General features: G+C 48.3%; 2 protein-coding genes across 2 annotated transcripts; both read left to right on the top strand.

Annotated features, from left to right (window-relative positions):
• The first annotated feature begins 17,253 nt into the window (after positions 1-17,253).
• LOC127300861 (UDP-glucose 4-epimerase 2) lies at positions 17,254-23,003 on the top strand. The gene is made up of 9 exons (XM_051331057.2): positions 17,254-17,618; positions 19,668-19,717; positions 19,841-19,976; positions 20,665-20,766; positions 20,858-21,085; positions 21,622-21,703; positions 21,915-21,997; positions 22,336-22,427; positions 22,510-23,003. The coding sequence occupies exons 1-9, from the start codon at positions 17,403-17,405 to the stop codon at positions 22,703-22,705; spliced, it is 1,185 nt and encodes a 394-aa protein (XP_051187017.1). The 5' UTR covers positions 17,254-17,402; the 3' UTR covers positions 22,706-23,003.
• Positions 23,004-23,418: 415 nt separating this feature from the next.
• On the top strand, positions 23,419-25,155 carry LOC127300862 (uncharacterized). The gene is made up of 3 exons (XM_051331058.2): positions 23,419-24,041; positions 24,145-24,485; positions 24,551-25,155. Exons 1-3 carry the CDS (start codon positions 23,874-23,876, stop codon positions 25,020-25,022), a joined length of 981 nt encoding a protein of 326 aa, XP_051187018.1. The 5' UTR covers positions 23,419-23,873; the 3' UTR covers positions 25,023-25,155.
• The last annotated feature ends 327 nt before the right edge of the window (positions 25,156-25,482 follow it).

Here is a 25,482-nt window from a genome sequence, read left to right as displayed (position 1 = left end):
AGAGGTCTGGGATTGGGGAGGAGGAACCGGGCGACGGGATTGGGGATTTGGGAGAGGAGGAGGCGTGCCAGGGATTGGTGGAGCGCTAGCGACATCGGGCCGATAGGGCTTTTAGTGACCCATGGATAAAAAGTGGGTCTGCGGGAGGGCCTCAGCGCCCTGGACGAACGGCCGGCCGAGATCGCGCCACGTCAGCTCGATCGGACGGCCGAAAATCCAAACGTCTGTGAGAGCCCCATGGGGGTGCAGCAATCATACCGTGAGATACATGTAACAGCATCTCCAGTCGCGTACCCAAACCGTCTCTCAAAACGGGACGGATCGAGCGTTTGGGGACGTATTTTGTTCGTGTCACGTTTGGGAACGTCGCTACCAGCCGCGTCCCCAAACGCCGCACCCAATTGAATATTGGTGCACGAAAATAAACGTTTTCATTCAAATTTGACTATATACTACAAAGTTTGAATGAAAACGGCTGGATTGCATCTAAACCTAGCCTACTGACCGTCCGGCGGTGCGTTCGACGGCCCCGCCCTGTCGTCACCTAACCTCCGCCGCAGCTCTTGCTGCGCGCACCGCCTCTCCGTGCGTAGGGCGGTGGCCAGACGCCGCTGCTCCAGCAACGCGTCGACGTCCGCCCTCCCCTGCTGCGCCGCCTGGAGGGAGAGCTCGACGACGCGACGAATCTGCGCCTCTTCGCGGGCATGGGCATCGTCCTGGAGCTTCTTCTCCGACTCGAAGGACTCGACGAGCGCGCGTTGTTGATCCGTCGTCTCGTCCGGGTGCGGCCCGTCGTTGTCGGACCACTCGAACTCGTCATCGTCGTCGTCCTCCACCTCGGTCTCCTCCTCCTCCGCCTCGGCCTCCTCTTCCTCCTCCACATCCGTTGGCACCTCCATCATCGCCGCCGCCAACGCGTCGACCTCCGCCGCCAACTCGTCCGCCCGCCTCCCCCAGATCGCCGCTAGCGCCGCCTCCCGCTGCTGACGCTCCTCCGTCGCCAGCTGCTGGCGGCGCTCGATCGACTCCGCGCCGCCGACGCTCGATCGCATCCCGCCGCCACCCGCCGTTCACGGTACATCGCCTCCCGCTCCTCGCGCTGGCGGCGGCGCTCATCAACCCACCGCCGGCTCATCTCCTCCGTCCGGCGCCGCCGCACTTCTTCTGACGTCGAGGCGTCGAACGCCGCAACGGTGTCCGCCAACCTCCTCGTGCCACGCTGCTGCCGTCGCGGCCTCGTCAGCTGCGGGTCCAGGGGCGTTGAACGCCGCTACATCTGCCGCGTGCACCGCCTCACGCTACTGGCGGGCCTGCTGCTCGAGTGCCTCCCGCTGTTGTCGACGATGTGCACGCCAGTTCTCCATCCCTCGCCGCCGCCGCTCTTCCCGGTCGGCGACGTCGATGCCGAACTGCGAGTCCGGTGGTGGAGGAGGTGCTAGAGGAGACGACAGTGGAGGGAACTGGCCATCGCCGGGGCGGCTCGTCATTGCGCACTGGTGGCGGAGGAGACGGTGGTGGAGCGACGAGGGCTGTGTTTGTGACGGAGAAAGGGGTGCCGGCGGCTGTGTTGGCTGCCATTGAGCCGGGAGGGCCTTTTATAGACACCGGCGTCGGGAAGAAAGCGCGGGAAGAGGCGAGAAGAGGCGGGAAGAAAGCGCGGGAAGAGGCGAGAAGAGGCGGGAAGAAAGCGCGGGAACGGGCGGTGGCGTGCGAACGCCAGCGACGCGTGGAGGCTCGACAGCACCGACGAGACTTCTCGCCTGCCCCTACATCGCCATTAAGACAAAGATGTCGTCGTGTGTCACTGCGCGCGAATAACTTCCGCCGCGAGGTAGGCGACGGTTAGGTCCAAACTTGAATGAGTCGCTTACGCGTCGGGCCCGCGTCGCTTCGCCTCGCTTTTCGTTGTGTCCGGCGTGCCCGGTGCATCTCATGTGGGACGGGGACAGGCTCGGAGCGCCGGACACCATATCGGGCCGAGCCGGAAAAATTCGGTTTTAGGAAACGCGGCTGGAACGGTTTTTTTGTCCGGCACGTCCAAAATAGCTTTAAGTTTTGAGTGGTTTTAGGAAACGCGGCTGGAACGGTTTTTTTGTCCGGCACGTCCAAAATAGCTTTAAGTTTAGAGAACGCTTTGGAAGACACGAGTGGAGATGCTTTAAGTTTTGAGTGGAGATGCTATGCGTGCTCTGATCGCCATCGTTGGGCACCGGGGGTGCAGAGTCACGCCGGGTGCCAGGGTCCATTGCTCCCACCATGTGACGTACGTAATGAATGGGTTGGAGGTCCTGCAAATTGGCACACACGAATGGTCGAACGAATGAATGGAAGAGATGCAGGCATGGGCGCATTGCGGGGGGCCTATGTCATCCTCAGAACAAGCATTCGGATTCCCCGTTGAGTCGCACTCCAAGTTTTTACAAGGTACATTGTGGGAGTATCTTTTAACTCGCCGTCGCTCCACCTCCAGCGCAGAAACGACATGAGGCCATCTCCAGCGCCGCAACGCAAATGGACGTTGAGCGATTGTTTGCGTCCACCGCGACAACACAAATAGACGTTGAGTGATCGTTTGCGTCCACCGTGACCGTAAATGCGTTTGGGCCCTGCTCCAGCGAAGCGACGCAAAGTGACCGGACCGTCTGCGGAGACGCAAACCTGGCCCAAATATGCGCCAGGTTTGCGTCTCCGCGGACGCTCCGCGGTCGCGCCGACTGTTCGCCGAAAAAGACGTAGGACCCGCGCCGCGTCAGTGGCAGGGAGGCCGATATTATTCCCGCCACTGGCCATTCCCCGCGTGAAATGTCAAACTAGACCGGCGCGAGCAGTCCAGAAGCGATGGACGTCCTCGCCGCCGCAGCCACCGCCATGGATGTGGAGCAAACCCTCGCACCCACCGCCGCCCCACACTCCCCCGTAGCCACGACCATAGCCACAATGGAGGGTGCAGCTCCGGCGGAAGCTAAGCGGGCCGCCACCAGCGGCGGCCGGGAGGCAAAGCCGAAGGCGGCAAAGAAGGTGCTCTCCAAGGAGGAGAAAGTCATCGAGGCCGCGAAGCGTCGCGGCCGGCGCCAGAACCAGAAGAACAAGGCTGCCGCGGCGGCCAACCAGCAGGCCTGGCAGATGCAGATCAAAGCCGGCGTCGCGCAAGTAGCCCTCCATCCGACCTTAGCAGGGGGCTACATGCTTGTCAAGAGAGGGGGGATCGCCGGCGTCGCTCCTCCGGCCTCGTCGGTGAGCTCGGTAAGTTCCCAGCTGCGTCCTAAAACTCCCGCTCCCTTGTAGGTTCACCCGGCGTCGTGGTTCGCCTCCGGCGTGCCGCCGGTGCAGTTGACCGGGGCGCCGGAGCAGTTCAACGGGGCGGCGGTTCCCGACCTCAACCGGACATCTAGAAGCGGTGACACCTGCTCGGGCGCGACACACAAGATGCGCCAGGTGACGGAGGAGAGCATGCCACAAGCCCGACGATGGACGACCCGGTTGAAAGAACATCTCTCACATTATGTTTTGTGTGTTTGATGTCAATATATATGATACACTAATGTTTGTTTAAGTGGTACAGGGATTACATAGATATTTATTCATGTGTGTTGGATTTGATCGTCTGTCAAAAGAATTCAGAAAAAGTTGGCCAGGCCGGATAATCCGGGCCGGATATTGTTGAAATATCCGGCCCCCTGGTTTTGGCTAAGTCTTCGAGGAAATGCGGCTCTGTATGGGGGCCGGACATTTGCCCGGATAATGTCCCGGTATTGTACCAGGGCCGGATTATCCGGGCCGGATATTTTGGAAATATCCGGCCCCCCCGTTTTTGGCTACGGAGTGGACGAAAAGCTTCTGTGGCTATGGGCCGGCCATGTGGCCGCACAATGTCACACTTTTGTCCCGATGGCCGGATTATCCGGGGGGGGGGGGGCGGATTATCCGGCCCTTACTTAGGCCGGATAATCCGCCCCCCCGGAAGCAGCAACGGCTCAATTTTGTGAGGGGGTATAAATACCCCCTTCTTCTTCCTTGGTTGCTTGCTCAATCATTGCACAAGAATTCTGCCAAGCCACCTCCATTAGAGCCACCTCAAGAAACTCAAGATTTGCAAGATCTCCTTCCTCCCCCAACCAAATCTCTTGATCTTTGGGGATTCGAAGGAGAAGACACCGATCTACATCCTCACCGAAGCGTTCTTCATTTCCCCCTCTCTTGTTTGAGGGATATCATGCTAGTGTTCCTATTTGGTTCCCTAGTTGATTTGTGTTGATGTATTGTTGTTGATTGTTGTGTTGTAACACATTTGGGAGCCTCCAATTTGGTTGTGGATGTGTGCCCCAAGAACCTTGTAAAGGCCCGGTTTCCGCCTCGAGGAAATCCCTTAGTGGAAGTGGGCTAGGCCTTCGTGGCGTTGCTCACCGGAGATCTGAGTGAAGCCTTCGTGGCTGTTGGTTTGGCTTTCGTAGCAACCACACTCCTCCAAACGTAGACGTACCTTCTTGCAAAGGAAGGGAACTACGGGAATCATCTCCGTGTCATCGCGTGCTCCACTCTCGGTTACCTCTATCCTATTCTATCTCTATATTGCTTAGATATATCTTGCCTAGTTGTTAGCCTTGTCATATAGGTAAATTCACTTAGTTGCATATCTAGAGAATTTACCTTTTGTGTCAAGCCTAAATTGAAAAAGAACTAAAAATTGGTTAGCACCTATTCACCCCCCCCCCCCCTCTAGGTGCGGCATACGATCCTTTCAATTGGTATCAGAGCCTCGGCTCTTATTTTGGGCTTAACCGCCTAAGAGTATGCCGGACGAGGAGTCCTCGGAAGGGGCCGCCAAGATGGTCTCCGTGGAAGACTTCAATTCGTTGAAGTCCTCCATGGAAGCCCAAATGGAAAGCATGAAAAAGATGATTGCCGAGCTTTTGGCTCCGGCCCTTCCCAAGGCTCCTAGTGTAGAGGTAAAAGACACGGGTGTGTTAGATGAGGGAGAGGCTTCGGACTTACCCTCATCTACCAAACCCGTGGAAGGTGATAACTTAAACACTATCAAATCCCCCATTGCATCTCCCAAGGGAACTAGTGAAAGTGAGAGCTACAATCGAGTACCTCCACCTTTCCAATCACCCGATATACCGGTTCCCCATCCCCATTTGAACATTCGGGGCGACCCACCTAAGTTTTCTATTGAAAATTTCGATACTTGGCGATTTGAGTTCCGCTCTCATGTTTGTAGTGCCTCCAATGAATTATGGAGAATCATCATGGAGGGCTTCAAGCCATACAACCCCGACAAGTTGACTAGAAGAGAAGCGGTTGATAGTCAACTCAACGTCACCGCCTTGCACATGATTCAAACTAGTATGGGGACAAAGGAATTGCATCGTGTCCGGAACTACACCACCGCCAAGGAAGCTTGGGATGGTTTGACCTCGAGTTGCATTGGAAGTGAGAGCACAAGGAGGAACAAGTATAATGCTCTCAGGAATAAAGCCGAAGGGTTCATGAGGCTACTGGATGAAGATCATGAAGACATGTATGGAAGACTTCTCACCGTTGCCGATGCCTTCCGGCTTGTTGGTGCCCCCCACATCAATGATTCTTGGATCAAGGAGAAGTACATTGAATGCATGATGCCATTTGTACCCATTGATGTCAAGACTCTTGTGGGAAGGGAATGCTATTCCTCTCTCACCTCTCAACAAGTCGTGCACGAGTTGCAAGCTCTCAAGGTGCTTGAGGAAACCTCTCATGATTCTCGCAATCGTGCTATTGGGATGGCAAAAGGTTCCAACCTTGCCTTGGTGGTCAACTCCGTTGAAGAAGTGATTCCTCAAGAATCTTATAGGGCATCTTGGAGTATGACCTATCCGGAAGATTTGCAATGCCACTACCATGATCACATGGCCTTCCATGCAAAATCCTTTTGGGTTGATCCCTCCAAGGCAAAGGAAGACAACATCAAGAGGAACAACAAAAATGGGTTCACTAGCTTTGGTCCAAAGACAAGATCATGCTACAATTGTGATGACAAGCGCCACTTCATTGCCGAATGCCCCTATGAGAATAGAGAGCTTCATAATGGGAGGCTCATTCCCAAGGACAAGAGCAAAGACTCAAAGGGCAAATATTCAAAGCCCCTCAACAAGAAGTTCTACAACAACAAGACCAATAAGGGCAAGAGACCCTCAAGAGTTGTGCTAGTAACAAGGGAAGAATATTCTTCCGATGAAGTTGAAAGTTCTAGTGGTGATGAAGATGAAGAAAGCTCAAAGGAATTGGCCGCCATCGTCACCACCAACACACCCTCTTCATCTCTCTTTGAATCTCCCAATGAGAACCCTCATATCAAGAATGCACATTGCTTCATGGCAAGGTCCTCCTTGGACACACCTATTGTGCTATCAACTCAAGAAGAGTATACCTCCGGAGATGATGATGTTGATGATGAAGAAGATGCAACCTCTAATGGATTGGTCGCTCTTGCCTCCCTCTCCACTAACTCTTCATCACCAAGTGAATCCCCCAATGAGGTCATTCATGTGGAGGAAGAAAGTTGCCTTATGGCTAAATCTTCCGAGGTATCATCTCCTAACCCCTCTATGCCTAGCATTGCTAATGATCTAGGGGTTGACCCCGCTAGTCTAAAAGTGAAACAAGAGATGCTAGAGTTTGATGAGTTCATTAGTAACCTTCAAGGTAACACTAAGAAGCATGTTTCTAGCCTCATGGTTCGTATAGCTCAACAAAATGATATGCTTGAGAAAAAGGGTCAAATAGAGAGAGAAGATTCTCTTGAAATCCATGCCCTTAAAAATGCTCTTGAGGAAAGTCAAGAAACTATAGATTCTCTTGAGGAGAGGCTAGAAACTCTTGAAGAGCCTCAAGATAAAATTAACAAGCTCACTAAAGCTAGAGATCTTGCTAGAGCTAAGACTAAAGTGCTTATAAAGGAAAAGGCCAAATTTGGTGTTGATCATGAGAAACTTGTGAAGGATCTAGATGAACTAGACAAGGCTCACAAAGCCTTGAAGAGTGAATACACTCTCCTCTCCAAGTCTTATGAGCAACTTCAAATTAGGCTTGCTTCATATGACATACCTAGTACCTCTACTCCTTCATGTGATCATGCAAATATAATTGAGGAAAATGCTAGGTTGAAAGATGAACTTGCTAGGACCTCCTCTCCCCAAAGTAAACTTTCCTTGGATGATCTTTTGAGTAAGCAAAGGTCAAACAATGGGAAGGAGGGACTTGGTTTCAATGCCAAGGCTAAAAAGGCAAACAAGAAAAAGACCAAGCCCGCACATGAGAAAGCTAATGGTGAACCCCGAAAGGGCAACACCATTAATGATGATGGTGCGGGAATAGATAACCCTCACTATGTTCTCTTTAAAGATTATTATGGTGATGTTTATGCTAAATATGTTGGTCCATGTGATGGTTATGTTGCTTGGTTTATTTGGGTTCCAAAGACCCTTGTTGCTAACAAAAGAGGACCCATTGAAAAATGGGTACCTAAATCCAAGAATTGATCTCATGTAGGACTATGCCGCCGGAGGTTCAAAATGGGTACTTGATAGTGGATGTACAAGTCATATGACCGGCGGCAAGAACCTCGTCAAGGAGTTGAGGCCTAACATAAATGATATCACCGTCTCCTTTGGCGATAATTCTACATCCGAGGTATTGGGTTTGGGCAAGGTTGTGGTTGCACACAACATTACTCTTGTGGATGTCATGCTTGTCAAAACCCTTGGTTACAATTTGCTTTCCGTTTCCGCCCTTGGCAAGATGGGTTTCGCCGTCTTTATTGATAATGATATTGTGGTCCTCTTGTGGAGCAAGACTCTAAAAGTCGCATTCGTTGGGTATCGCGAACACAACTTGTATGTGGTGGACTTTTCGGGGACCACCACGTCAAGTGCGATGTGCCTATTCGGAAAGGCGGACGTGGGTTGGTTGTGGCATCGCCGCCTAGCCCATGTCAACATGAGAACTTTGCAAAGTCTTCACAAGGGGAACCATATTGTGGGACTAATGGAAAATGTGTCTTTTGCCAAAAATCGTGTTTGTAGGGCTTGTGTTGAAGGCAAAATGCATGACTCTCCGCATCCAAGCAAGACCATCATCTCTTCCAAGAGGATCTTGGAGCTCCTTCATGTGGATCTCTTTGGTCCCGTTACTCATGCAAGTCTTGGTGCGAAGAAACATTGCTTGGTGATTGTCGATGACTACTCAAGATACACTTGGGTCTACTTTCTCAAGACGAAAGATGAGACTCAACAAATATTCATTGACTTTGCTACCGAGGTGCAACGCCAACACAACCTCCTCATTATGGCAATAAGAAGTGACAACGGCTCCGAGTTCAAGAACTACACACTCAATGATTTTCTTAGTGATGAGGGGATTCGTCATCAATATTCCGCTGTTTACACCCCTCAACAAAATGGTGTTGCGGAGAGGAAGAACCGGACTCTTATGGATATGGCAAGGTCTATGATGGCGGAGTATAAATCCCGCTATAACTTTTGGGCCGAAGCCATCTCCACCGCTTGTCACTCCTCCAACCGGCTCTATCTCCGCAAGGGCTTGAACAAGACTCCATATGAAATACTCACCGGGAACAAGCCTAATATCTCATACTTCAAGGTGTTCGGGTGTAAGTGTTTCTACAAAATCAAAGGGGTTCGTTTGTCTAAATTTGCTCCTAAAGCTTTGGAGGGTATATTTGTTGGTTACGGTGCCGAATCTCACACTTATAGAATCTTTGATGTATCCTCCGGGATTATCATTGAATCTTGTAGTGTGAAGTTCGAAGAAAATGTTGGCTCCCAAGTGGGGCAAGTTGATGTTTGTGCAGGTGATGAAATACCTCAAGATGCCATAGTAAGAATGGGTGTGGGATTTTTCCGCCCCATTGAGGGACACGGTGTGGCGTCTCGGGAAGAACTATGCTCTACCACGGTGGAGCCCTCATCTTCTCAACATCAACAAACCTTACCTAGTGAAGGAAATGATGCACCAACCCAAGAACAAGAACAAGACCCTTCCTCTTATGTGCAAGATCAAGGACAAGATCAAGATCAAGCACATGAGATTGAGCAACCCCAAGCAATTGAGGAAGCTCAAGTTCAAGGTCAAGACGGGGACCCAAATGATCAAGTTGATCAAGTGACACCTCCAAGGCCTAGAAGAACCAAGGAGGAGATCGAGGCCCGTCGTTTAGCAAGAAGAGAAAGGACCCTTGAAATTTGTGGACACACTCATGACAAGGTCCTTGGTGATGTTCGAGCAAAAGTCTCCACAAGAAGGCAATTGGCTAACTTTAGCAATCATCATGCTTATATCTCCGTAGTGGAACCCAAGAAAGTATTTGAAGCCCTTGAAGATTCGGATTGGGTGGAAGCTATGCATGAGGAACTCAACAACTTCAAGCGCAACAAAGTGTGGACCTTAGTAGAGAAGCCAAAGGAGTGCCGCAATGTTATAGGCACTAAATGGATATTCAAGAACAAGCAAGATGAGTTTGGAAATATTGTGAGGAACAAGGCAAGATTGGTGGCTTAAGGTTTCTCTCAAGTTGAAGGAATTGACTTTGGAGAGACCTATGCTCCCGTGGCTCGTCTTGAGTCCATCCGTATCCTTCTTGCTTATGCTTCGCATCATAACTTTAAGTTACAACAAATGGATGTGAAAAGTGCTTTTCTTAATGGTCCTTTGCATGAAGAGGTTTATGTTAAGCAACCCCCGGGGTTCGAGGATCTCAACTTTCCTAACCATGTCTACAAGCTTGATAAAGCACTTTATGGTCTCAAACAAGCTCCTAGAGCTTGGTATGAGCACCTTAAGGAATTGTTGGTAGACCGTGGGTTTGATGTTGGGCTAATCGACCCCACTCTTTTTACTAAGAGGGTCAATGGGGAGCTTTTCGTTTGCCAATTATATGTTGATGATATTATTTTTGGCTCTACTAACAAAGCTTTCAATGATGAATTCTCAAAGCTTATGACCGATAGGTTTGAGATATCTATGATGGGAGAGATGAAGTTTTTCCTTGGTTTTGAGATCAAGCAATTGAGAGAAGGAACCTTCATCAACCAAGCAAAATATCTCCAAGACATGCTCAAGAGGTTCAAGATGACCGAGTTGAAGGGTGTGGCCACTCCTATGGTTACCAAATGTCATCTTGCACTTGATCCCAATGGTAAAGAGGTGGATCAAAAGGTATATCGCTCCATGATTGGATCCTTACTTTACCTTTGTGCATCTAGACCGGACATAGTGTTGAGTGTTGGTGTGTGTGCAAGGTATCAAGCTTCTCCTAAGGAGAGCCACATGATAGCTCTCAAGAGAATCTTTCGATATTTGGTTGATACCCCAAGATATGGTATTTGGTACCCCAAAGGCTCAAGTTTTATTCTCAATGGATACACCGATGCGGATTGGGCGGGAGACAAGGATGATAGGAAATCAACCTCCGGGGCTTGCCAATTTCTTGGTAGGTCCTTGGTGTGTTGGTCATCTAAGAAGCAAAATTGTATATCTCTCTCCACCGCCGAAGCCGAATATGTTGCCGCCGCAAGTGGATGCACTCAATTGTTATGGATGAGGCAAACTTTAAAGGAATACGGTGTCATTTGTGACAAAGTGCCTCTATTATGTGACAATGAAAGTGCTATCAAGATTGCCTATAATCCGGTGCAACATTCAAGAACGAAGCATATTGAGATCCGGAATCATTTCATTAGGGATCATATTGCCCGGGGTGATATTGAGCTTATCTATGTTCCTACCAAAGATCAACTTGCCGATATATTCACGAAGCCTCTTGATGAAGCAAGGTTCACTTATTTGAGGAATGAGCTAAATATCATCGATTCAAGGAGTATAGCTTGACCATCTTGCAAACACACCTTCGTCTCAAAACTTTATTTGGTTTAGATGTGGGCATGGAAATAGGGGAGTGCGGTTTAAATTATTGAGCTATCCCTCCCCCATAATGCCAACATTAAAGATTTCATTCTCGTTATATCATATGTTGATATGTGAGCTTAAATGATGAGTATTGGTTTGGACCCAAGATATATCTTCGCGGTGCCATACCATAACACTCATATATGGTGGCCTAGGCCACCACACTCTTCTTCGTGAAGAGTTGGAGTTGTTTGGTTGTTCATTGGATTTTATTGACATCTCCATGTTCTTATGGGAAATCACTCTAGTTTGGCCTTATTTGCCCATATCTTGCAAACTTGAGTGACCATGTACCATTAACAGTTTGTATCTTCTAAAACCTAAGCCTACTCTCTCCTATAAGCCATTTCCATCTTGCTCATTTGTCATGTTTGGTAAAAACTTGGAGTTTGAGGTTTTTCGGTCGGATGATCTAGGGTTCTCCATCTTATTGGTAAATTTGCACCTTATATGTGACGTGATACTTTATTACATCATATATGGGTCTTGCAAATAACCAACGAAAGATGGGCCGGATTCCCGGTGATTACGGAATTTTCAACCCGGATAATCCGGCCCCAGGCGACCCCGGAATATCCGGCCCGGCCGGATTATCCGCCCTAAGCTAGGGCCGGATTATCCGGCCTGGGCAGATCTTGAAAGGGTTGAGGTCGAGGCTGCAGGGGACAAAACGGTTCATACCTTCCCCCCCACGCGCCTCTCTCCTCTTTCTCCTCTCAAGACCGCCGGATCTCCTCCTCCTCGCCGGAGACGCTCCGTCCGCCCCCTCTCGGAGTTCTTGGGTGGATCGGGTGCATCTCCTCCCTAGCTACCTTCTCCTCCAAGCGGTTTCCACAATGGATGTGGGTATGATTCACAATCTCTAACCCTAGATGTTGTGTTTTATATGTGCTTTTTTCTTGGTGGAATTGGTGTCTAGTTGTTCCAAATCACGTGTAGTGTACTCCTCTTGCATGCTATGAGGCCGATCTAGTCTTAGACAAGTTTTTGATTGAAAATCTGCACATCTCGCAGGGCCGGATTATCCGCCCCCCGAGCAGGCCGGATTATCCGGCCGGGCCGGATTATCCGCCCCCAGGGGACACTGGATTATCCGGCCTGGAGCTTCATCGCCGCTGCAGTTTTGCTTCAATCTATCATGTCTAGATGTGTACCGACTTATAGCATGTTTCTCGAGTATATTACTATATCTTACATCACTTATGAGCATTACCTTCTCTTTGCTTCCCGCCTTTGCTTCTCACAGGTGGTGCTTCTCGGGGTGGTCGGAGACGCCAAAGGCATGATCGATCTAGTGACGAGTTTGCACCCAATGCACCTCGCAAGTCCGTCACTTCAAGGCGGAAGAACAAGGAAGTGAGGGAGAACTACAAGACCATGGATCCAGTTTCTTATTCCGCTATTCGCTTGAAGAACTGGTATGAAGATGTTCCAAGGGATGAAGAAATAGAGGGCTGGAGATTCTGGTGCATGGAGCAAGTGTTCATCTACAAGGACATCTATGAGCCCATGAAGAATCTGAGACCCATGCAAGCTATCAATGTGGACATTCTGGCTGAAAACAATCACTTTGAAGATGCTATACGGGTAGGCTGGAAGAATGGGCTTGAAAGATATCATGAAGATTCAATGTGACTATAGCCCAGAGTTGGTGAAGCAATTCTTTGCCACTTTGGCAATCAAGAATGATGAGGAACGCACTTTGGAATGGATGTCTGGCTCCACTCACTGCAGTGCCACTCTGCGCCATTTTGCTGGTATTCTTGGAGTTCCTATTGATGAGGGTCGTCGTCTTCATGGACCACAACAGACTGACAAGAATGCTCTTGCTAATCTCTATACCTCAGCGGGAAGGATTGGTTATACTAAGGGGCTGCTCCTCATATACGATCGATTGCTCCGGTTCTTTCGGGCAACCATTTGCCCAAGTGGTGGTAACAATGATGCTATCCGGGGAGTCCTTGTGGATCTTATGCACCTCAGCTTTAAGTGTGCTCGTGATGGTAATGAGGTGCGGGACTACACTCTTGATATCATGGACTTTATCTTCCATGAGATCCGTGATGCCATGGTCTCCCGGACCACCATACCTTATGCACCCTACATCCAGCTTCTCATCAACAACTCTGTGTCTGTGAGTGAAAATTTGAGTGGGTATCCGTTGGTGAAGCACCATGTCAAGAAGGCCTACAAGCTTAAGCCGGTCTCTTGGTGTGCACTCGCACCCGACTCTTTCATGGGTGATGCTCGTTCTAGTGGTGTTGCTCCTGCTCGTCATCCTGATGTCCCGGCTATGAGGAAGGAAGTGACCCGGCTTAGTTGGTTTCAGCGTCACATCCTTTGCATGAACATTGAGATCCACAAGGAGAACTATGCAGCTAGCCGTGAGCGTTATGAGATTAAGCATACTCAGGCGGTTATTCTACACAAGCTCGGTGGTGATCAAGGTCCCCCGCCTCAGCCTCCGGCTCACCAGGGTTACGGTGGATGGCACTCGCACGAGTTCCATGGAGTGATCTTGATGATTGCCTTCAAAGGTCCAACACCTCTCGTCGTTCTCCGGATGCTCCCCGACATCGATGAAGAGGAAGAAGAAGAAGAAGAAGAAGAAGAGGCGCAAGAGTCCGATGATGATTATGCCTCCGAGTGATTCCCATGGGACGTGTAGCATCGCGCTTGTCCCCTTTTTGGCGTCTCGATGCCAAAGGGGGAGAAGTGTTCTATTAGGATTCTCGGGGATTTGCATGGTTTGGGCACAAGCATATGCGTTTATCATTCTTATATTGCTTGTGTTCCCTCTTATTTGAACTATTTGGTTTGTTTGTGTGCCGTTCAAAACTATGTGTTATGTGGTGTGAGACATTGTTATGGTTTTTGGATTTCTATGTGTTGAGATCAAGGATATTACATTATGTGTGATGCTATATCTCCGCATTATATATCTACACATGGGTATGATTTCTTGCATCCTATCTCAACTTCATATGTGTCAATGTCTTTTGTTAGAGCTCATGTTGGATATCTCTTGTGTTGAGGCACCATACTCCTATGTGTTGTGTATTTGTATTCAAATGCAAATTACTTATATGCACACATGTAGGGGGAGTGCCTCTATGTTTTGCCATCATGCTTGTCTCTATAGTGATTCTCTTGCAAATCCGTATATTGTCATCAAACACCAAAAAGGGGGAGATTGAAAGAACATCTCTCACATTATGTTTTGTGTGTTTGATGTCAATATATATGATACACTAATGTTTGTTTAAGTGGTACAGGGATTACATAGATATTTATTCATGTGTGTTGGATTTGATCGTCTGTCAAAAGAATTCAGAAAAAGTTGGCCAGGCCGGATAATCCGGGCCGGATATTGTTGAAATATCCGGCCCCTGGTTTTGGCTAAGTCTTCGAGGAAATGCGGCTCTGTATGGGGGCCGGACATTTGCCCGGATAATGTCCCGGTATTGTACCAGGGCCGGATTATCCGGGCCGGATATTTTGGAAATATCCGGCCCCCCCGTTTTTGGCTAAGGACTGGAAGAAAAGCTTCTCTGGCTATGGGCCGGACATTTGGCCGGACAATGTCACACTTTTGTCCCGATGGCCGGATTATCCGGGGGGGGCGGATTATCCGGCCCTTACTTAGGCCGGATTATCCGGCCCCTAAGCAAAGAACGGCTCAATTTTGTGAGGGGGTATAAATACCCCCTTCTTCTTCCTTGGTTGCTTGCTCAATCATTGCACAAGAATTCTGCCAAGCCACCTCCATTAGAGCCACCTCAAGAAACTCAAGATTTGCAAGATCTCCTTCCTCCCCCAACCAAATCTCTTGATCTTTGGGGATTCGAAGGAGAAGACACCGATCTACATCCTCACCGAAGCGTTCTTCATTTCCCCCTCTCTTGTTTGAGGGATCTCATGCTAGTGTTCCTATTTGGTTCCCTAGTTGATTTGTGTTGATGTATTGTTGTTGATTGTTGTGTTGTAACAGATTTGGGAGCCTCCAATTTGGTTGTGGATGTGTGCCCCAAGAACCTTGTAAAGGCCCGGTTTCCGCCTCGAGGAAATCCCTTAGTGGAAGTGGGCTAGGCCTTCGTGGCGTTGCTCACCGGAGATCTGAGTGAAGCCTTCGTAGCTGTTGGTTTGGCTTTCGTAGCAACCACACTCCTCCAAACGTAGACGTACATTCTTGCAAAGGAAGGGAACTATGGGAATCATCTCCGTGTCATCGCGTGCTCCACTCTCGGTTACCTCTATCCTATTCTATCTCTATATTGCTTAGATATATCTTGCCTAGTTGTTAGCCTTGTCATATAGGTAAATTCACTTAGTTGCATATCTAGAGAATTTACCTTTTGTGTCAAGCCTAAATTGAAAAAGAACTAAAAATTGGTTAGCACCTATTCACCCCCCCCCCCTCTAGGTGCGGCATACGATCCTTTCACCGGTACGTGAGCTCTCTAAATGTGTGCGACTGCCGTGTATCATGCGTCTGACGTCCGATCATTCGTAGGCGTATTGGAAGGACCGCCATGAGACAGACATCCAGGCCATGATCTTCGGCGGCGGCTTCGTTGGCGATGATCGGGCCGGGATAGGCCCGCATGATAACTGGGCAGCAACGCAAGATGCGGAGGACATCGAAACCGCACGGCTGTTCGCCACTCAGCAGACGCAGCTTACACCCGTGTCCATCGACGACTTCGACAACGCGCCAACACAGTCTGTCCCCACGGACATTGCTAACAAGAAGAAGGGGGAGAGCCGCAGGACACAAGGCTTCGTGGACGACGAGGACACGTGTTTGTGCGAAGCGTGGCTAGCAACGAGCCATGAATGTATTAATGGCGCGCAACAAAAGGGCAAGATCTATTGGGCCAAGGTCTTACGGCAGTACAACGGGACCAAGATGCACCCGCCCTACCATATCACAAGCCCTCGGACGGAAGAGTCCCTCCGAAAAAGATGGAACTACATCAAACAAGAGACAAGCAATTTCGGCTCGGCGATCGAACATGCTAAGAACAACCCCGTAAGTGGCGCTGACGTCATTTCAGTGGTAAACACTATACAACCATCATCATTCTACACTATTTGCATCATTCTATGTACATCATTGGCGGCTATGATTGCAGGTATCTCGCGCCTTGGAGAAGTTCAGGGCGACGCATAAGAAGGGCTTCCTATGGTCCATTGCTGGGACGTGCTCAAGGATGCCAACAAGTGGATGACAAGCTTTGTGTCCTACAACGAAGCTGTGAGGAATGGGACAACGATCAACCTCGACGGCGAAGGCGACGATCAAGGCCGTCCAGCGCTTCCACCTCGTCCCCGAGGCCATAAGGCTACCAAGGCCGATCTAGCTCGGGAGGCGCAGGCCTGCGTTCATCTAGAGCATGGAGAAGATAATGGCCGGGAATCTCGCCGCCTTGGCTGCTAGGGACGAGAAGAGGCGTCTGGAAAAAGAGGCCGCAGCTGCTATCTACCATAACCTCGCCAAGGAGGTCATTGAGGTCCAAAGGATGGACGCCGAGGCCAAAAAGGCAGACGCCGAGGCCAAATTGCGTGACGCCGAGGCGAGGAGGATGGACGCCGAGGCCAAGACCCGTGCAGAAGACACAAGTATCATGCTTGCCGACTTGAGCGGCGTCGACGATGACACCAGGGCATGGTTCATGAAGAGACGCACCGAAATCCGCGCGCGAGACGCCTGATCGCCATCGCCATGCGCCCAACATCTTGGCCTCCTTTTGGACTTTTTTTTTATTGCTGTTCAGGCCTTATTATGCCCCTTTTGCTCCACTTTGCGCCGTACCTTGTGCAAAGTGTGATGAATATATTGCAGACCTCAATTTGCGGCTGTAATTTCGTGCAAAGTTAACGCTAGTTTCTCTTTTTTGAAATCTGGCCTGCGCCAAAAATACGTCACCCCGCTGGAGCCAGCCCTAGACGCAAACGGACGCGCGACCATTTACGCGTTCGACGGGTGATACAAACGGACGTCCGCAGACATTTTAGGTGTCCGAAATGCATCACACCGTTGGAGATGTCGTTAGCACCAGTACAAACGGCTGTACTGTACGGGCCCCTCCTCCAATGGCGCGAACGAACACGACCCGCAGCAGGTGACCAGCCACGAACCCACGCGTGGAGACCGACAAATTCCAGCGGCGCCACCGCAGCCGCAGCCTCTGCGCCGTGGTCCCCACCGCCGTCGTGCTGCCCTCTTCTACCCTCTACTAGTAGCACGCAACACAGCTCATACATAGTGCTGCTTCGCTCGCACGCCTAGCTAGCTAGCCACCTCCCCCTGCCCTGCCCGGACCTTCGCTTCCCCATTTCCAAACCCGCAGGCCTCCACGCGTCCTCCCGCCCGCCCGACCAGATCCGCGCGCTCTCGTCGAGGAGGCGGTCTGCGGGCGGGGCGGCTGCTGCTGATGGCGGTGGAGAAGGCGGTGGCGGGGGCGGCGGCCGTCAAGACGGTGCTGGTCACGGGCGGGGCCGGCTACATCGGCAGCCACGCCGTGCTGCAGCTGCTGCTCGCCGGCTTCCGCGCCGTCGTCGTCGACAACCTCAACAACTCGTCAGAGCTCGCCGTCCGCCGCGTCGCAGCGCTCGCCGGGGACCACTCGCGGAACCTCTCCTTCCACAAGGTGAGGGGGAACGAACACGCTACCCTAATAAAACCTACACTTCTTGGTGAATCCCTTCCCTTTCTACTATCCCGCAATGTGGTGCATCTGGACGCACCTAGATCTCCGCGGTGTGTCGGTTTCCCCCCGCTCCTTTTTTGTTTATTTCTGTTTATAACACGAGGCTAATTGAGGAGGCACCGCGGTCAAGTGCTAATTGGGTAACACCTCTAGCGGCGTGGTCGTCTGGTGTCTGGAGTGTATGCCACGTTTGCACTTCTCATGGATTTTTGGTTTTGCTACGAAGTGTTTTTTTGCCTTTTTGGGTACCATGGAGAATTGTTGCATTTAGTGGCAGTAGAAAGAATTTGCTGCTGTGGTACCTCTCCTTGACCATTTCATTTGCCTGGAAGGTTATTTCCCCTCTTTTTTGCCTGCAAGTTTTGATACTATTGTAGATTGGGGTTAGTTATCCAGAAACACAAGGGCTGCCCAAAAAAATTGTCTCATAAATTTTCCAGGTTTGCATCTTTTGTTTGCTTGAAATTTTACAAGCACAAAACATTGGGTGTCAATGATTTTATAGTTTTTAGTTATGAAACATCATCGTTATCCCTTTCTGAAAAACAATGTGGTTCACTTCAGATGTCGGAGTTTGGTCGGTAACTGATTAGGTGTGGGCTGAGTTTGAATTGCAGCTGTCAAAGTTTGCAGTTAGCTGCAGGAATGGGATTGGTTGAGGACTCGACATACATGCATCACACTAGTCAAATTGGTGCTCTCATGTCATACCATTGTTTCACACCGGTTTATTCAATTTTTCCTTGGTGGCACTACCAGCTTTTCACGGAACAGTTGGCTAATTTTAATAAGGAGACAACTGGACATCTAATACCTTCCTTTTCAATTAATAGAATAGATGCCTCTGACTTTTTTATAAAATGTCTGAGTTTTTTAATGCTCATACCTTCCTTAACCTTAGCTCTCTATATATTGGAGGTAAGTGGAATACCATTACCTATGTAAAAAATCTGGTGCTAATTATAAGTCGGCAAAAATAAATATTTGGCTTTCTCCTTTCATGGTAATGGGAAAGTGGTAATTTGTAAGATCCTATTTATATTCTCTAACTATTAGTATACACACTCATTGACAGCTGTAAGGTATTTTTAATGTATTTGCATGCATGTATCATCGCGAAACAGATTTATGTGTGATTTTGTTGGTTACGCACAGAAAAGTTTGAGTAATTCACGTGATTAGAGAATTCTTGATGCTGGTTATGGGCTTAAGGTACCCAAGCCTAAAAACGAGGATATCCTAGGCCTCTCTCATAAGTAAAGCACATCTGAATCCTTTTTGTGGGGCATTGTTAATATGAGGTTCTAAAATAAAGAGCAATCGTGCGAATTAAACAAAGTATCATAATTAGAACCTCTCTCGTAGCAATTAATAACTACTACATTTTTCTTAAAGATTCACAAACCTTCCATTTGGAGGACAGCGTAGCACCCCCATGTACAGTACCTGTTTGTTCCATTCTGTATCTTTGGATGAAATCAGGGTACATGCTTTATAGATACAGAAACCCGTACCTTCGTTGTTGTTTGTGTTGGGGTCAATTAGTCGGTGACATAATTGGAATCGTGTTGCTTATTTGGTGGTAGATGCTCCGTTCATCAGTTTATGGTTGTTGATTGTTCTTCTAATTTGCCTGACCAGAGTAAAAAAATTCTCTTAGTATGATCTGTATATGAAAAAAAACTGTTTAAGAAAATATATCCCACAAACACTTCAGAATAGTCATTTAAAGTTGGACCTCGAATGTTTGGTGGAGTAAGGTACTGCATTCAGATCAATTTTAATAGTTGTTTGGCAGAGTTATACGGATGATTTCATGCAGCAAAAGCCTATCATCTTGTCATCCAGTTTTGCTTTTCCTATAACATGACATGTGGCTTTTGTCTGAAACTTCCATTATTGTTGTCTGATTGTGTGCTACAAAATAGCTGTCAATGTCGTGAACATGAATGTAAAATACCAATGTAACTAACTTTTGTGCTTCCGCAGATTGATCTCCGTGACAAGGAAGCACTGGAAAATGTTTTTGCTTCAACAAGGTAAAGCAAGCATACTGGTTGGTAGTTATAGTATCTTTGCTTTGTATGAATACTTTCCTTATGTGCAAAGGCACTTTCATTGCCATTACTTGCTCTTTACTGTCAAGACTCCTTGCTTTTCAGATTCGATGCTGTTGTTCACTTTGCTGGACTAAAAGCTGTGGGTGAAAGTGTGCAAAAGCCATTGCTTTATTACGACAACAATGTTAATGGCACAGTAAATCTTCTGGAAGTTATGTCTGCTCATGGATGTAAAAAGGTATTTATCTTTTGGGATTTTGTACACATGCATTATTATACCTCCAACTTAAGTCATTACTTTGAGAGTGTTCGCGTTGCATAATTTATATTCTAAGCTGCTTTCTATTAAACAAAAGTTATTGGGTTATTTGCTCATTCTCTAGATTTTGTTGTACCATATGAACTGATGACTACTTCACTAGAGCTCCTTAGTAATTGGTACACTATGTTAAGATGTCTCTGTTTGAATTTTTATGTCAGTAGATGATATTTACAGAGTGATGCATCTTTCTAATTCATGCTAATGTCCTATCACATTGGGTGATGCATCTTTCTAACTAATTCTGTTTGACGATGGGTGTTGTGTGCACTGGCGGGAGCGTGGACATTTCTTTGCTCTCACTGGTATAGTGAACATGCGTTACTCATTATTTCTCATTAGCAAACTCATTGTGGTTGTATGGTTCCTTGTTATTCTGATTTAATCTGTGCTGCAACCTGTTTTTAATATACCCTGATTGGACCATCTGGTCCATCTGAAAATTTATTACTATTGATTTTTGGCACCAGCTGGCCGCTGTATGTGTGATCACAGCTTTGAATATTTAGCACTTCACTGTTTGCAGTAAGCTCTACTTGGTTAAAGAATTATCTTTGGTACTGACATGATGTATCTCTTTTTTTCTGCATGTGTTCAAATGTTGTAGTTGGTGTTTTCATCGTCAGCTGCAGTTTATGGGTCACCCCAGAACTCACCCTGCACAGAAGAGTTTCCTCTGACTCCAAACAATCCATATGGCAAAACCAAGGTCCGAGGAATGCCAATTTTCTACATCTGTATCTTGTAGTACATTCATAAGATCACTAAACTGACAGAAAGTTTTAATAAATGGATTGCAGCTTGTTGTTGAAGATATTTGCCGTGATATCTACCGTACAGATCCAGAATGGAAGATTGTTCTACTTAGGTATTTCAATCCTGTTGGGGCTCATCCGAGTGGATACCTTGGCGAAGACCCATGTGGAATTCCCAATAATCTTATGCCGTATGTTCAGCAAGTTGCAGTTGGCAGGAGGCCAGCTCTGACTATATTGGGGAATGACTATGCAACAGTAGATGGAACTGGGGTAATTATTCTTGTCATGTTGTATGTACAGTTGCTTGTCATTTACACCTGCTGTAATTCTATTTATTTGTCTGTAGCAGTGCTTTGCCAAGATCTGTTAGCATCTGCTTTTAGTTGTAGACAAGTGCGCAACCCATAAAATAGCTTTATCTAAACCATGTGCCAAACTACTTGAGTTCCAAGAATGAATTGAATCCAAGTTTCTCCTTGAAAGCCACTCATTCAGTTACTGGAGATTAGAAACGCATCCTTCCAATAGAACATACGCCCTCCATCCCGTAATATACAATGTTATTACAACCAATTGTAACCTATATTGGTTGTAATAATATGTTATATTTATGTATGTGCACTCTTCGTGATCTGTTCAATACATGTTTCTGTCTGACAATGCAAGTTATTGCTAGCTTCTTATTTCCATAGTCGTTTATAGTGAACATTTTGAGCGGTGAAGATATTTCATCATGTTGTTGTAACTGTGGTTTACGTGTATTGTGGAGGTGTTCTGTCTTTAACTACACTTTGCACAATTTGCAGGTTCGAGATTATATTCATGTGGTCGACCTTGCTGATGGACATATTGCTGCACTGCAGAAGCTTTTCGAAAACTCTAGCATAGGTCACACTTCAATCTTGACCTCAGATTTCTGCACAATATTTCAGTTGTGTTCTTGCCAGATGTAGCAAGTCTTTTGTTTATTGTATGTTCCTTGGCCATTGAGTTCTATCTGGTCGAGTCCATTTAAGTTCTCGTGCTTCCGGTGGTCATTAGTGCTGTATCTATCTATTAGCTATTTAAATTGTGCCTTAAGTTCTTATACTACTTGCAGGATGTGAAGCTTACAACCTTGGAACTGGAAAAGGGACATCAGTGCTGGAGATTGTTCATGCCTTTGAGAAGGCTTCTGGGAAGGTATAGCCAGATACAGAGAAATATTTTGTGCTGTTAGAACTATGTTTTCCTACTAGCTAGGTGGATTTTGTTTGAAGACTCCATACCTATGTATGACATGGGCCAGGGGTATTTTCTAATCAAGGTCACACATGAAAATTATATGACGCATTAGATGTTCATAACTAGTTATTCCTACTAGCTAGATTCCCTATGTTTGTCATTCAGGAACTGTGCAGTACTTTATTACAAAATGCTTCCTCCAACCTGGCCCTTCCTTGCCGTTCAAGCAAGGCTTATATTTATTTGTTTCTTCTGTTACCCTTTATATTTACTTGTATTTTATTATACTTTGTTAGAAAATTCCTCTGATCATTGGCCCAAGACGCCCTGGCGATGCAGAGATTCTGTTTTCATCCACTACCAAAGCAGAGAGGGACCTGAGCTGGAAGTAAGTCTTACATCAATTCATAATTATGTCATGAGGTCACGATACCTTTCTTCTATATCATCCACGCTGTTTCTTCCTCCAGAGCGAAATATGGCATCGACGAGATGTGTAGGGACCAGTGGAACTGGGCTAGCAAGAACCCTAATGGATACGGAGCAGCTGACTCCATCAAGCAAAACGGCCACCGCGGATATGGATCAGCCGACCCCTGCAAACAGAACGGCCAATACGGATCAACGGGGTCTGCCAAACAAAATGGCAACGGACACCTCCAGTGAACAGTGTCAGCTGGCCTGTGGGCTCTCCTTGTACATGCAATGTATCACAGAAATTATCACCTGATACCAACGTAGATCAATTGATTTGAAGGCCATACAGATGGACACGGCACGGTGCTTAGATAATATTCTTCTTCATAGTATATCATCATTGGCTGAAGAATTCCACTTGTGGGTAGAGTTTTTTTTCCTACTTATGCATCAGTGTTTTCTTCTTCCAAATCTGTTGTAGGAATGTGGTCATAACCTTCCAGCTGATTGTGTTCTTTCACTGCTAATTGAACTGCATTCTGTTTTATGGACCGTGGAGCTTGATTGGTTTATTAGTAGTTATTACGAGAAACACTGCTGGGTTGTTGATATATATATGGAGCCTTACAGTAAAAATGTATCACATGGATGTGATATAGGGATACTGTTGATACAAGTTGCGTTCTCAGTCTGCAATCTCGAATACAGAGAGATTAGTCATTATCCACCCGTGCACTTGCTTGCTCTTTTCATCCCCGCAGTAATATTGTGCTCTAAAAAGACAACGAGAAAATCGTTCTGCTAATCTGGTTAGGTTGAAAAAGAATATTTGATTTGGTTGCAGGTCTGAAATACTGAGAACACTGCAGTTTACACAAACGGAATGAAACTTGATAAAATATCGTGACATGATCTAAAAGCACCAGATTGACGGCTCTTGCGCAGGAGCCCCCTTGCACGGGAGAATTGCAGCTCCCAGTCATCATCATACCCATGTAAAAGAGGAGCACATGATGTTTTCTTCTCCTATTCTTTGACATCCTCCAAAAAAAGAAGGGAGAGAACAGGACTGGAAATGCTCCCGATTCCCGTCCTCATTTGGTCAGTGCCTTAATTTGTATTGTGTAAGTAAACAGGGCGCTGCCTTTGTTCAATTCAAATCCTGTTTGGTCGAGTTCCTTGATCAGATGCCATTCAAATGTTGTGCGCTTTCAAGCTACGGAGCCTCGTCTTCCTGTGGCGATCTTTGATGCGAGCATTGGTCTTGTTCATCTCCCATTTCCTCTGGTGATCCATCCCAACCAACCAACTGGCAATCGCCATACCTCTCTTGGTGTTCACATCGATCCGTGCTGGCACAATCTTCTTGATCGGGAACTAGTTGTTCTGTCATGCATCTTCATCGTTGTCCACGACGATGGGATCACTGGACTACTACGAGATCCTGAATGTGGACCGGAGCGCGACCGACGATGATCTCCGCAGGGCCTACCGCCGGCTGGCCATGCGGTGGCACCCCGACAAGAACCCGGAAGGCAAGAGCGACGCCGAGGCCAAGTTCAAGGACATCACCGAAGCCTACAACGTGCGTCCGATCCGTTGCTTGCCCTGTCCATGCATTCTGAACCAATCTGCATTCGCTTGCAAATGTTTGATCGGCTTTGTTTCTGTGGATCGGATCGGATCAGGTTCTCAGCGACGCCACCAAGAGGGCGGTGTATGACCAGTACGGAGAGGAGGGGCTCAAGGACCCGCCGCCGCAGCCAGGCGGTAGCGTCGACGACATCTTTGCCGAGTTCTTTGGAAGCACCCCGTTCACGTACAGCAACAACACGCGCGCCAAGCAGCAGCAGCAAACGGCGTGGGACGGCGGTTTCGGCCGGCCTTACGACCAGGGCGTCGGCGCGGGTGCGGCGGCCATGGCGGCGCCGCCGCCGGTGGAGAGCAAGCTGGCGTGCACCCTGGAGGAGCTCTACACGGGCGTCACCAAGAAGATGAAGATCTCCAGGAACGTCGTCGACGCCACCGGGTAATCCACAGCATGTTTTGTTTAATTATCAGTTCGACCGATGCTGATCAATTTTGGGCATGTAGGAGGATGAAGACGGAGTCTGAGATTCTGTCGATCGAGGTGAAGCCGGGGTGGAAGAAAGGCACAAAGATCACGTTCCCGGGCAAGGGCAACCAGCAGTGGAACCAGCTCCCCGCCGACCTGGTGTTCGTCGTCGACGAGAGGCCACACGACGTGTACCGCCGTGACGGGAACGACCTGCTGGCTGAGGCCCGGGTTACCCTCGCGGAGGCGCTGGGCGGCACGGTGGTCGTGCTGGCCGCCCTCGACGGCCGCGAGCTGGCGGTGGACGTGGGCGGCGGCGAGGAGGACGGCCCCGTGGTGTGCCCGGGGTACGAGCTGGTGGTGCCGATGGAGGGCATGCCCATCGCCCGCGAGCCTGGACGCCACGGGAGCCTCAGGATCAGGTTCGACGTCGCGTTCCCGGACCGGCTAACGCGCCCCGCGCGAGCGCAGATCAAGCGCATCCTGGAACTGGAAGCCGCCGGCGGCTAGGCTGGGCCGCGATCGACATGGATGTGCGTGTGTCTCGCCGGCCACCAGAAAAACTACTGTCGGTTCCCGCGTTTATGTACGCGCGCGTGTACATTATTCGTATACGTCTATTTGCCGTATTTTAGCATGTTCACTGATTTCTCTTGAATTTCTTTCATGTGGGAGTGGCCCCGCGCGGCATATCCACGCTACACCGGTGAAGCCAGGATTTGAGTACGGGGGGCGAGCGGTCACGAAGTCTAAATCAAAATATAAAATCACCATATGTTTGCCAAAAAACCAATAGTGCTATGTGAATAGAAATGTTCCCAAACATTAAAATTGATAAGCAACCTATAGTTCTATGTTTACTTCTTCACAATATATCAATATGTTTTCCTTTATCGAAAAAAGTGAAACTAACTAGGCAATCAATGCGAATATTAGGGCAATACGTATACACATTCTATACTGGGTCTAT

The sequence above is a fragment of the Lolium perenne genome, chromosome 7 (assembly GCF_019359855.2).
Source record: "Lolium perenne isolate Kyuss_39 chromosome 7, Kyuss_2.0, whole genome shotgun sequence".
Lineage (NCBI taxonomy): Eukaryota > Viridiplantae > Streptophyta > Magnoliopsida > Poales > Poaceae > Lolium > Lolium perenne.
This window is presented reverse-complemented; position numbering and strand designations above follow the sequence as displayed.

Excerpts from the sequence above, each read along its gene's own strand:
- LOC127300861 (XM_051331057.2), top strand. The coding sequence starts at position 17,403 with ATGGCGGTGGAGAAGGCGGTGGCGGGGGCGGCGGCCGTCAAGACGGTG. Across the intron at positions 17,619-19,667 it reads GGAACCTCTCCTTCCACAAG|ATTGATCTCCGTGACAAGGA; the intron begins GTGAGGGGGAAC and ends GTGCTTCCGCAG. Across the intron at positions 19,718-19,840 it reads AATGTTTTTGCTTCAACAAG|ATTCGATGCTGTTGTTCACT; the intron begins GTAAAGCAAGCA and ends CTTGCTTTTCAG.
- LOC127300862 (XM_051331058.2), top strand. The coding sequence starts at position 23,874 with ATGGGATCACTGGACTACTACGAGATCCTGAATGTGGACCGGAGCGCG. Across the intron at positions 24,042-24,144 it reads ACATCACCGAAGCCTACAAC|GTTCTCAGCGACGCCACCAA; the intron begins GTGCGTCCGATC and ends GGATCGGATCAG. Across the intron at positions 24,486-24,550 it reads AACGTCGTCGACGCCACCGG|GAGGATGAAGACGGAGTCTG; the intron begins GTAATCCACAGC and ends TTGGGCATGTAG.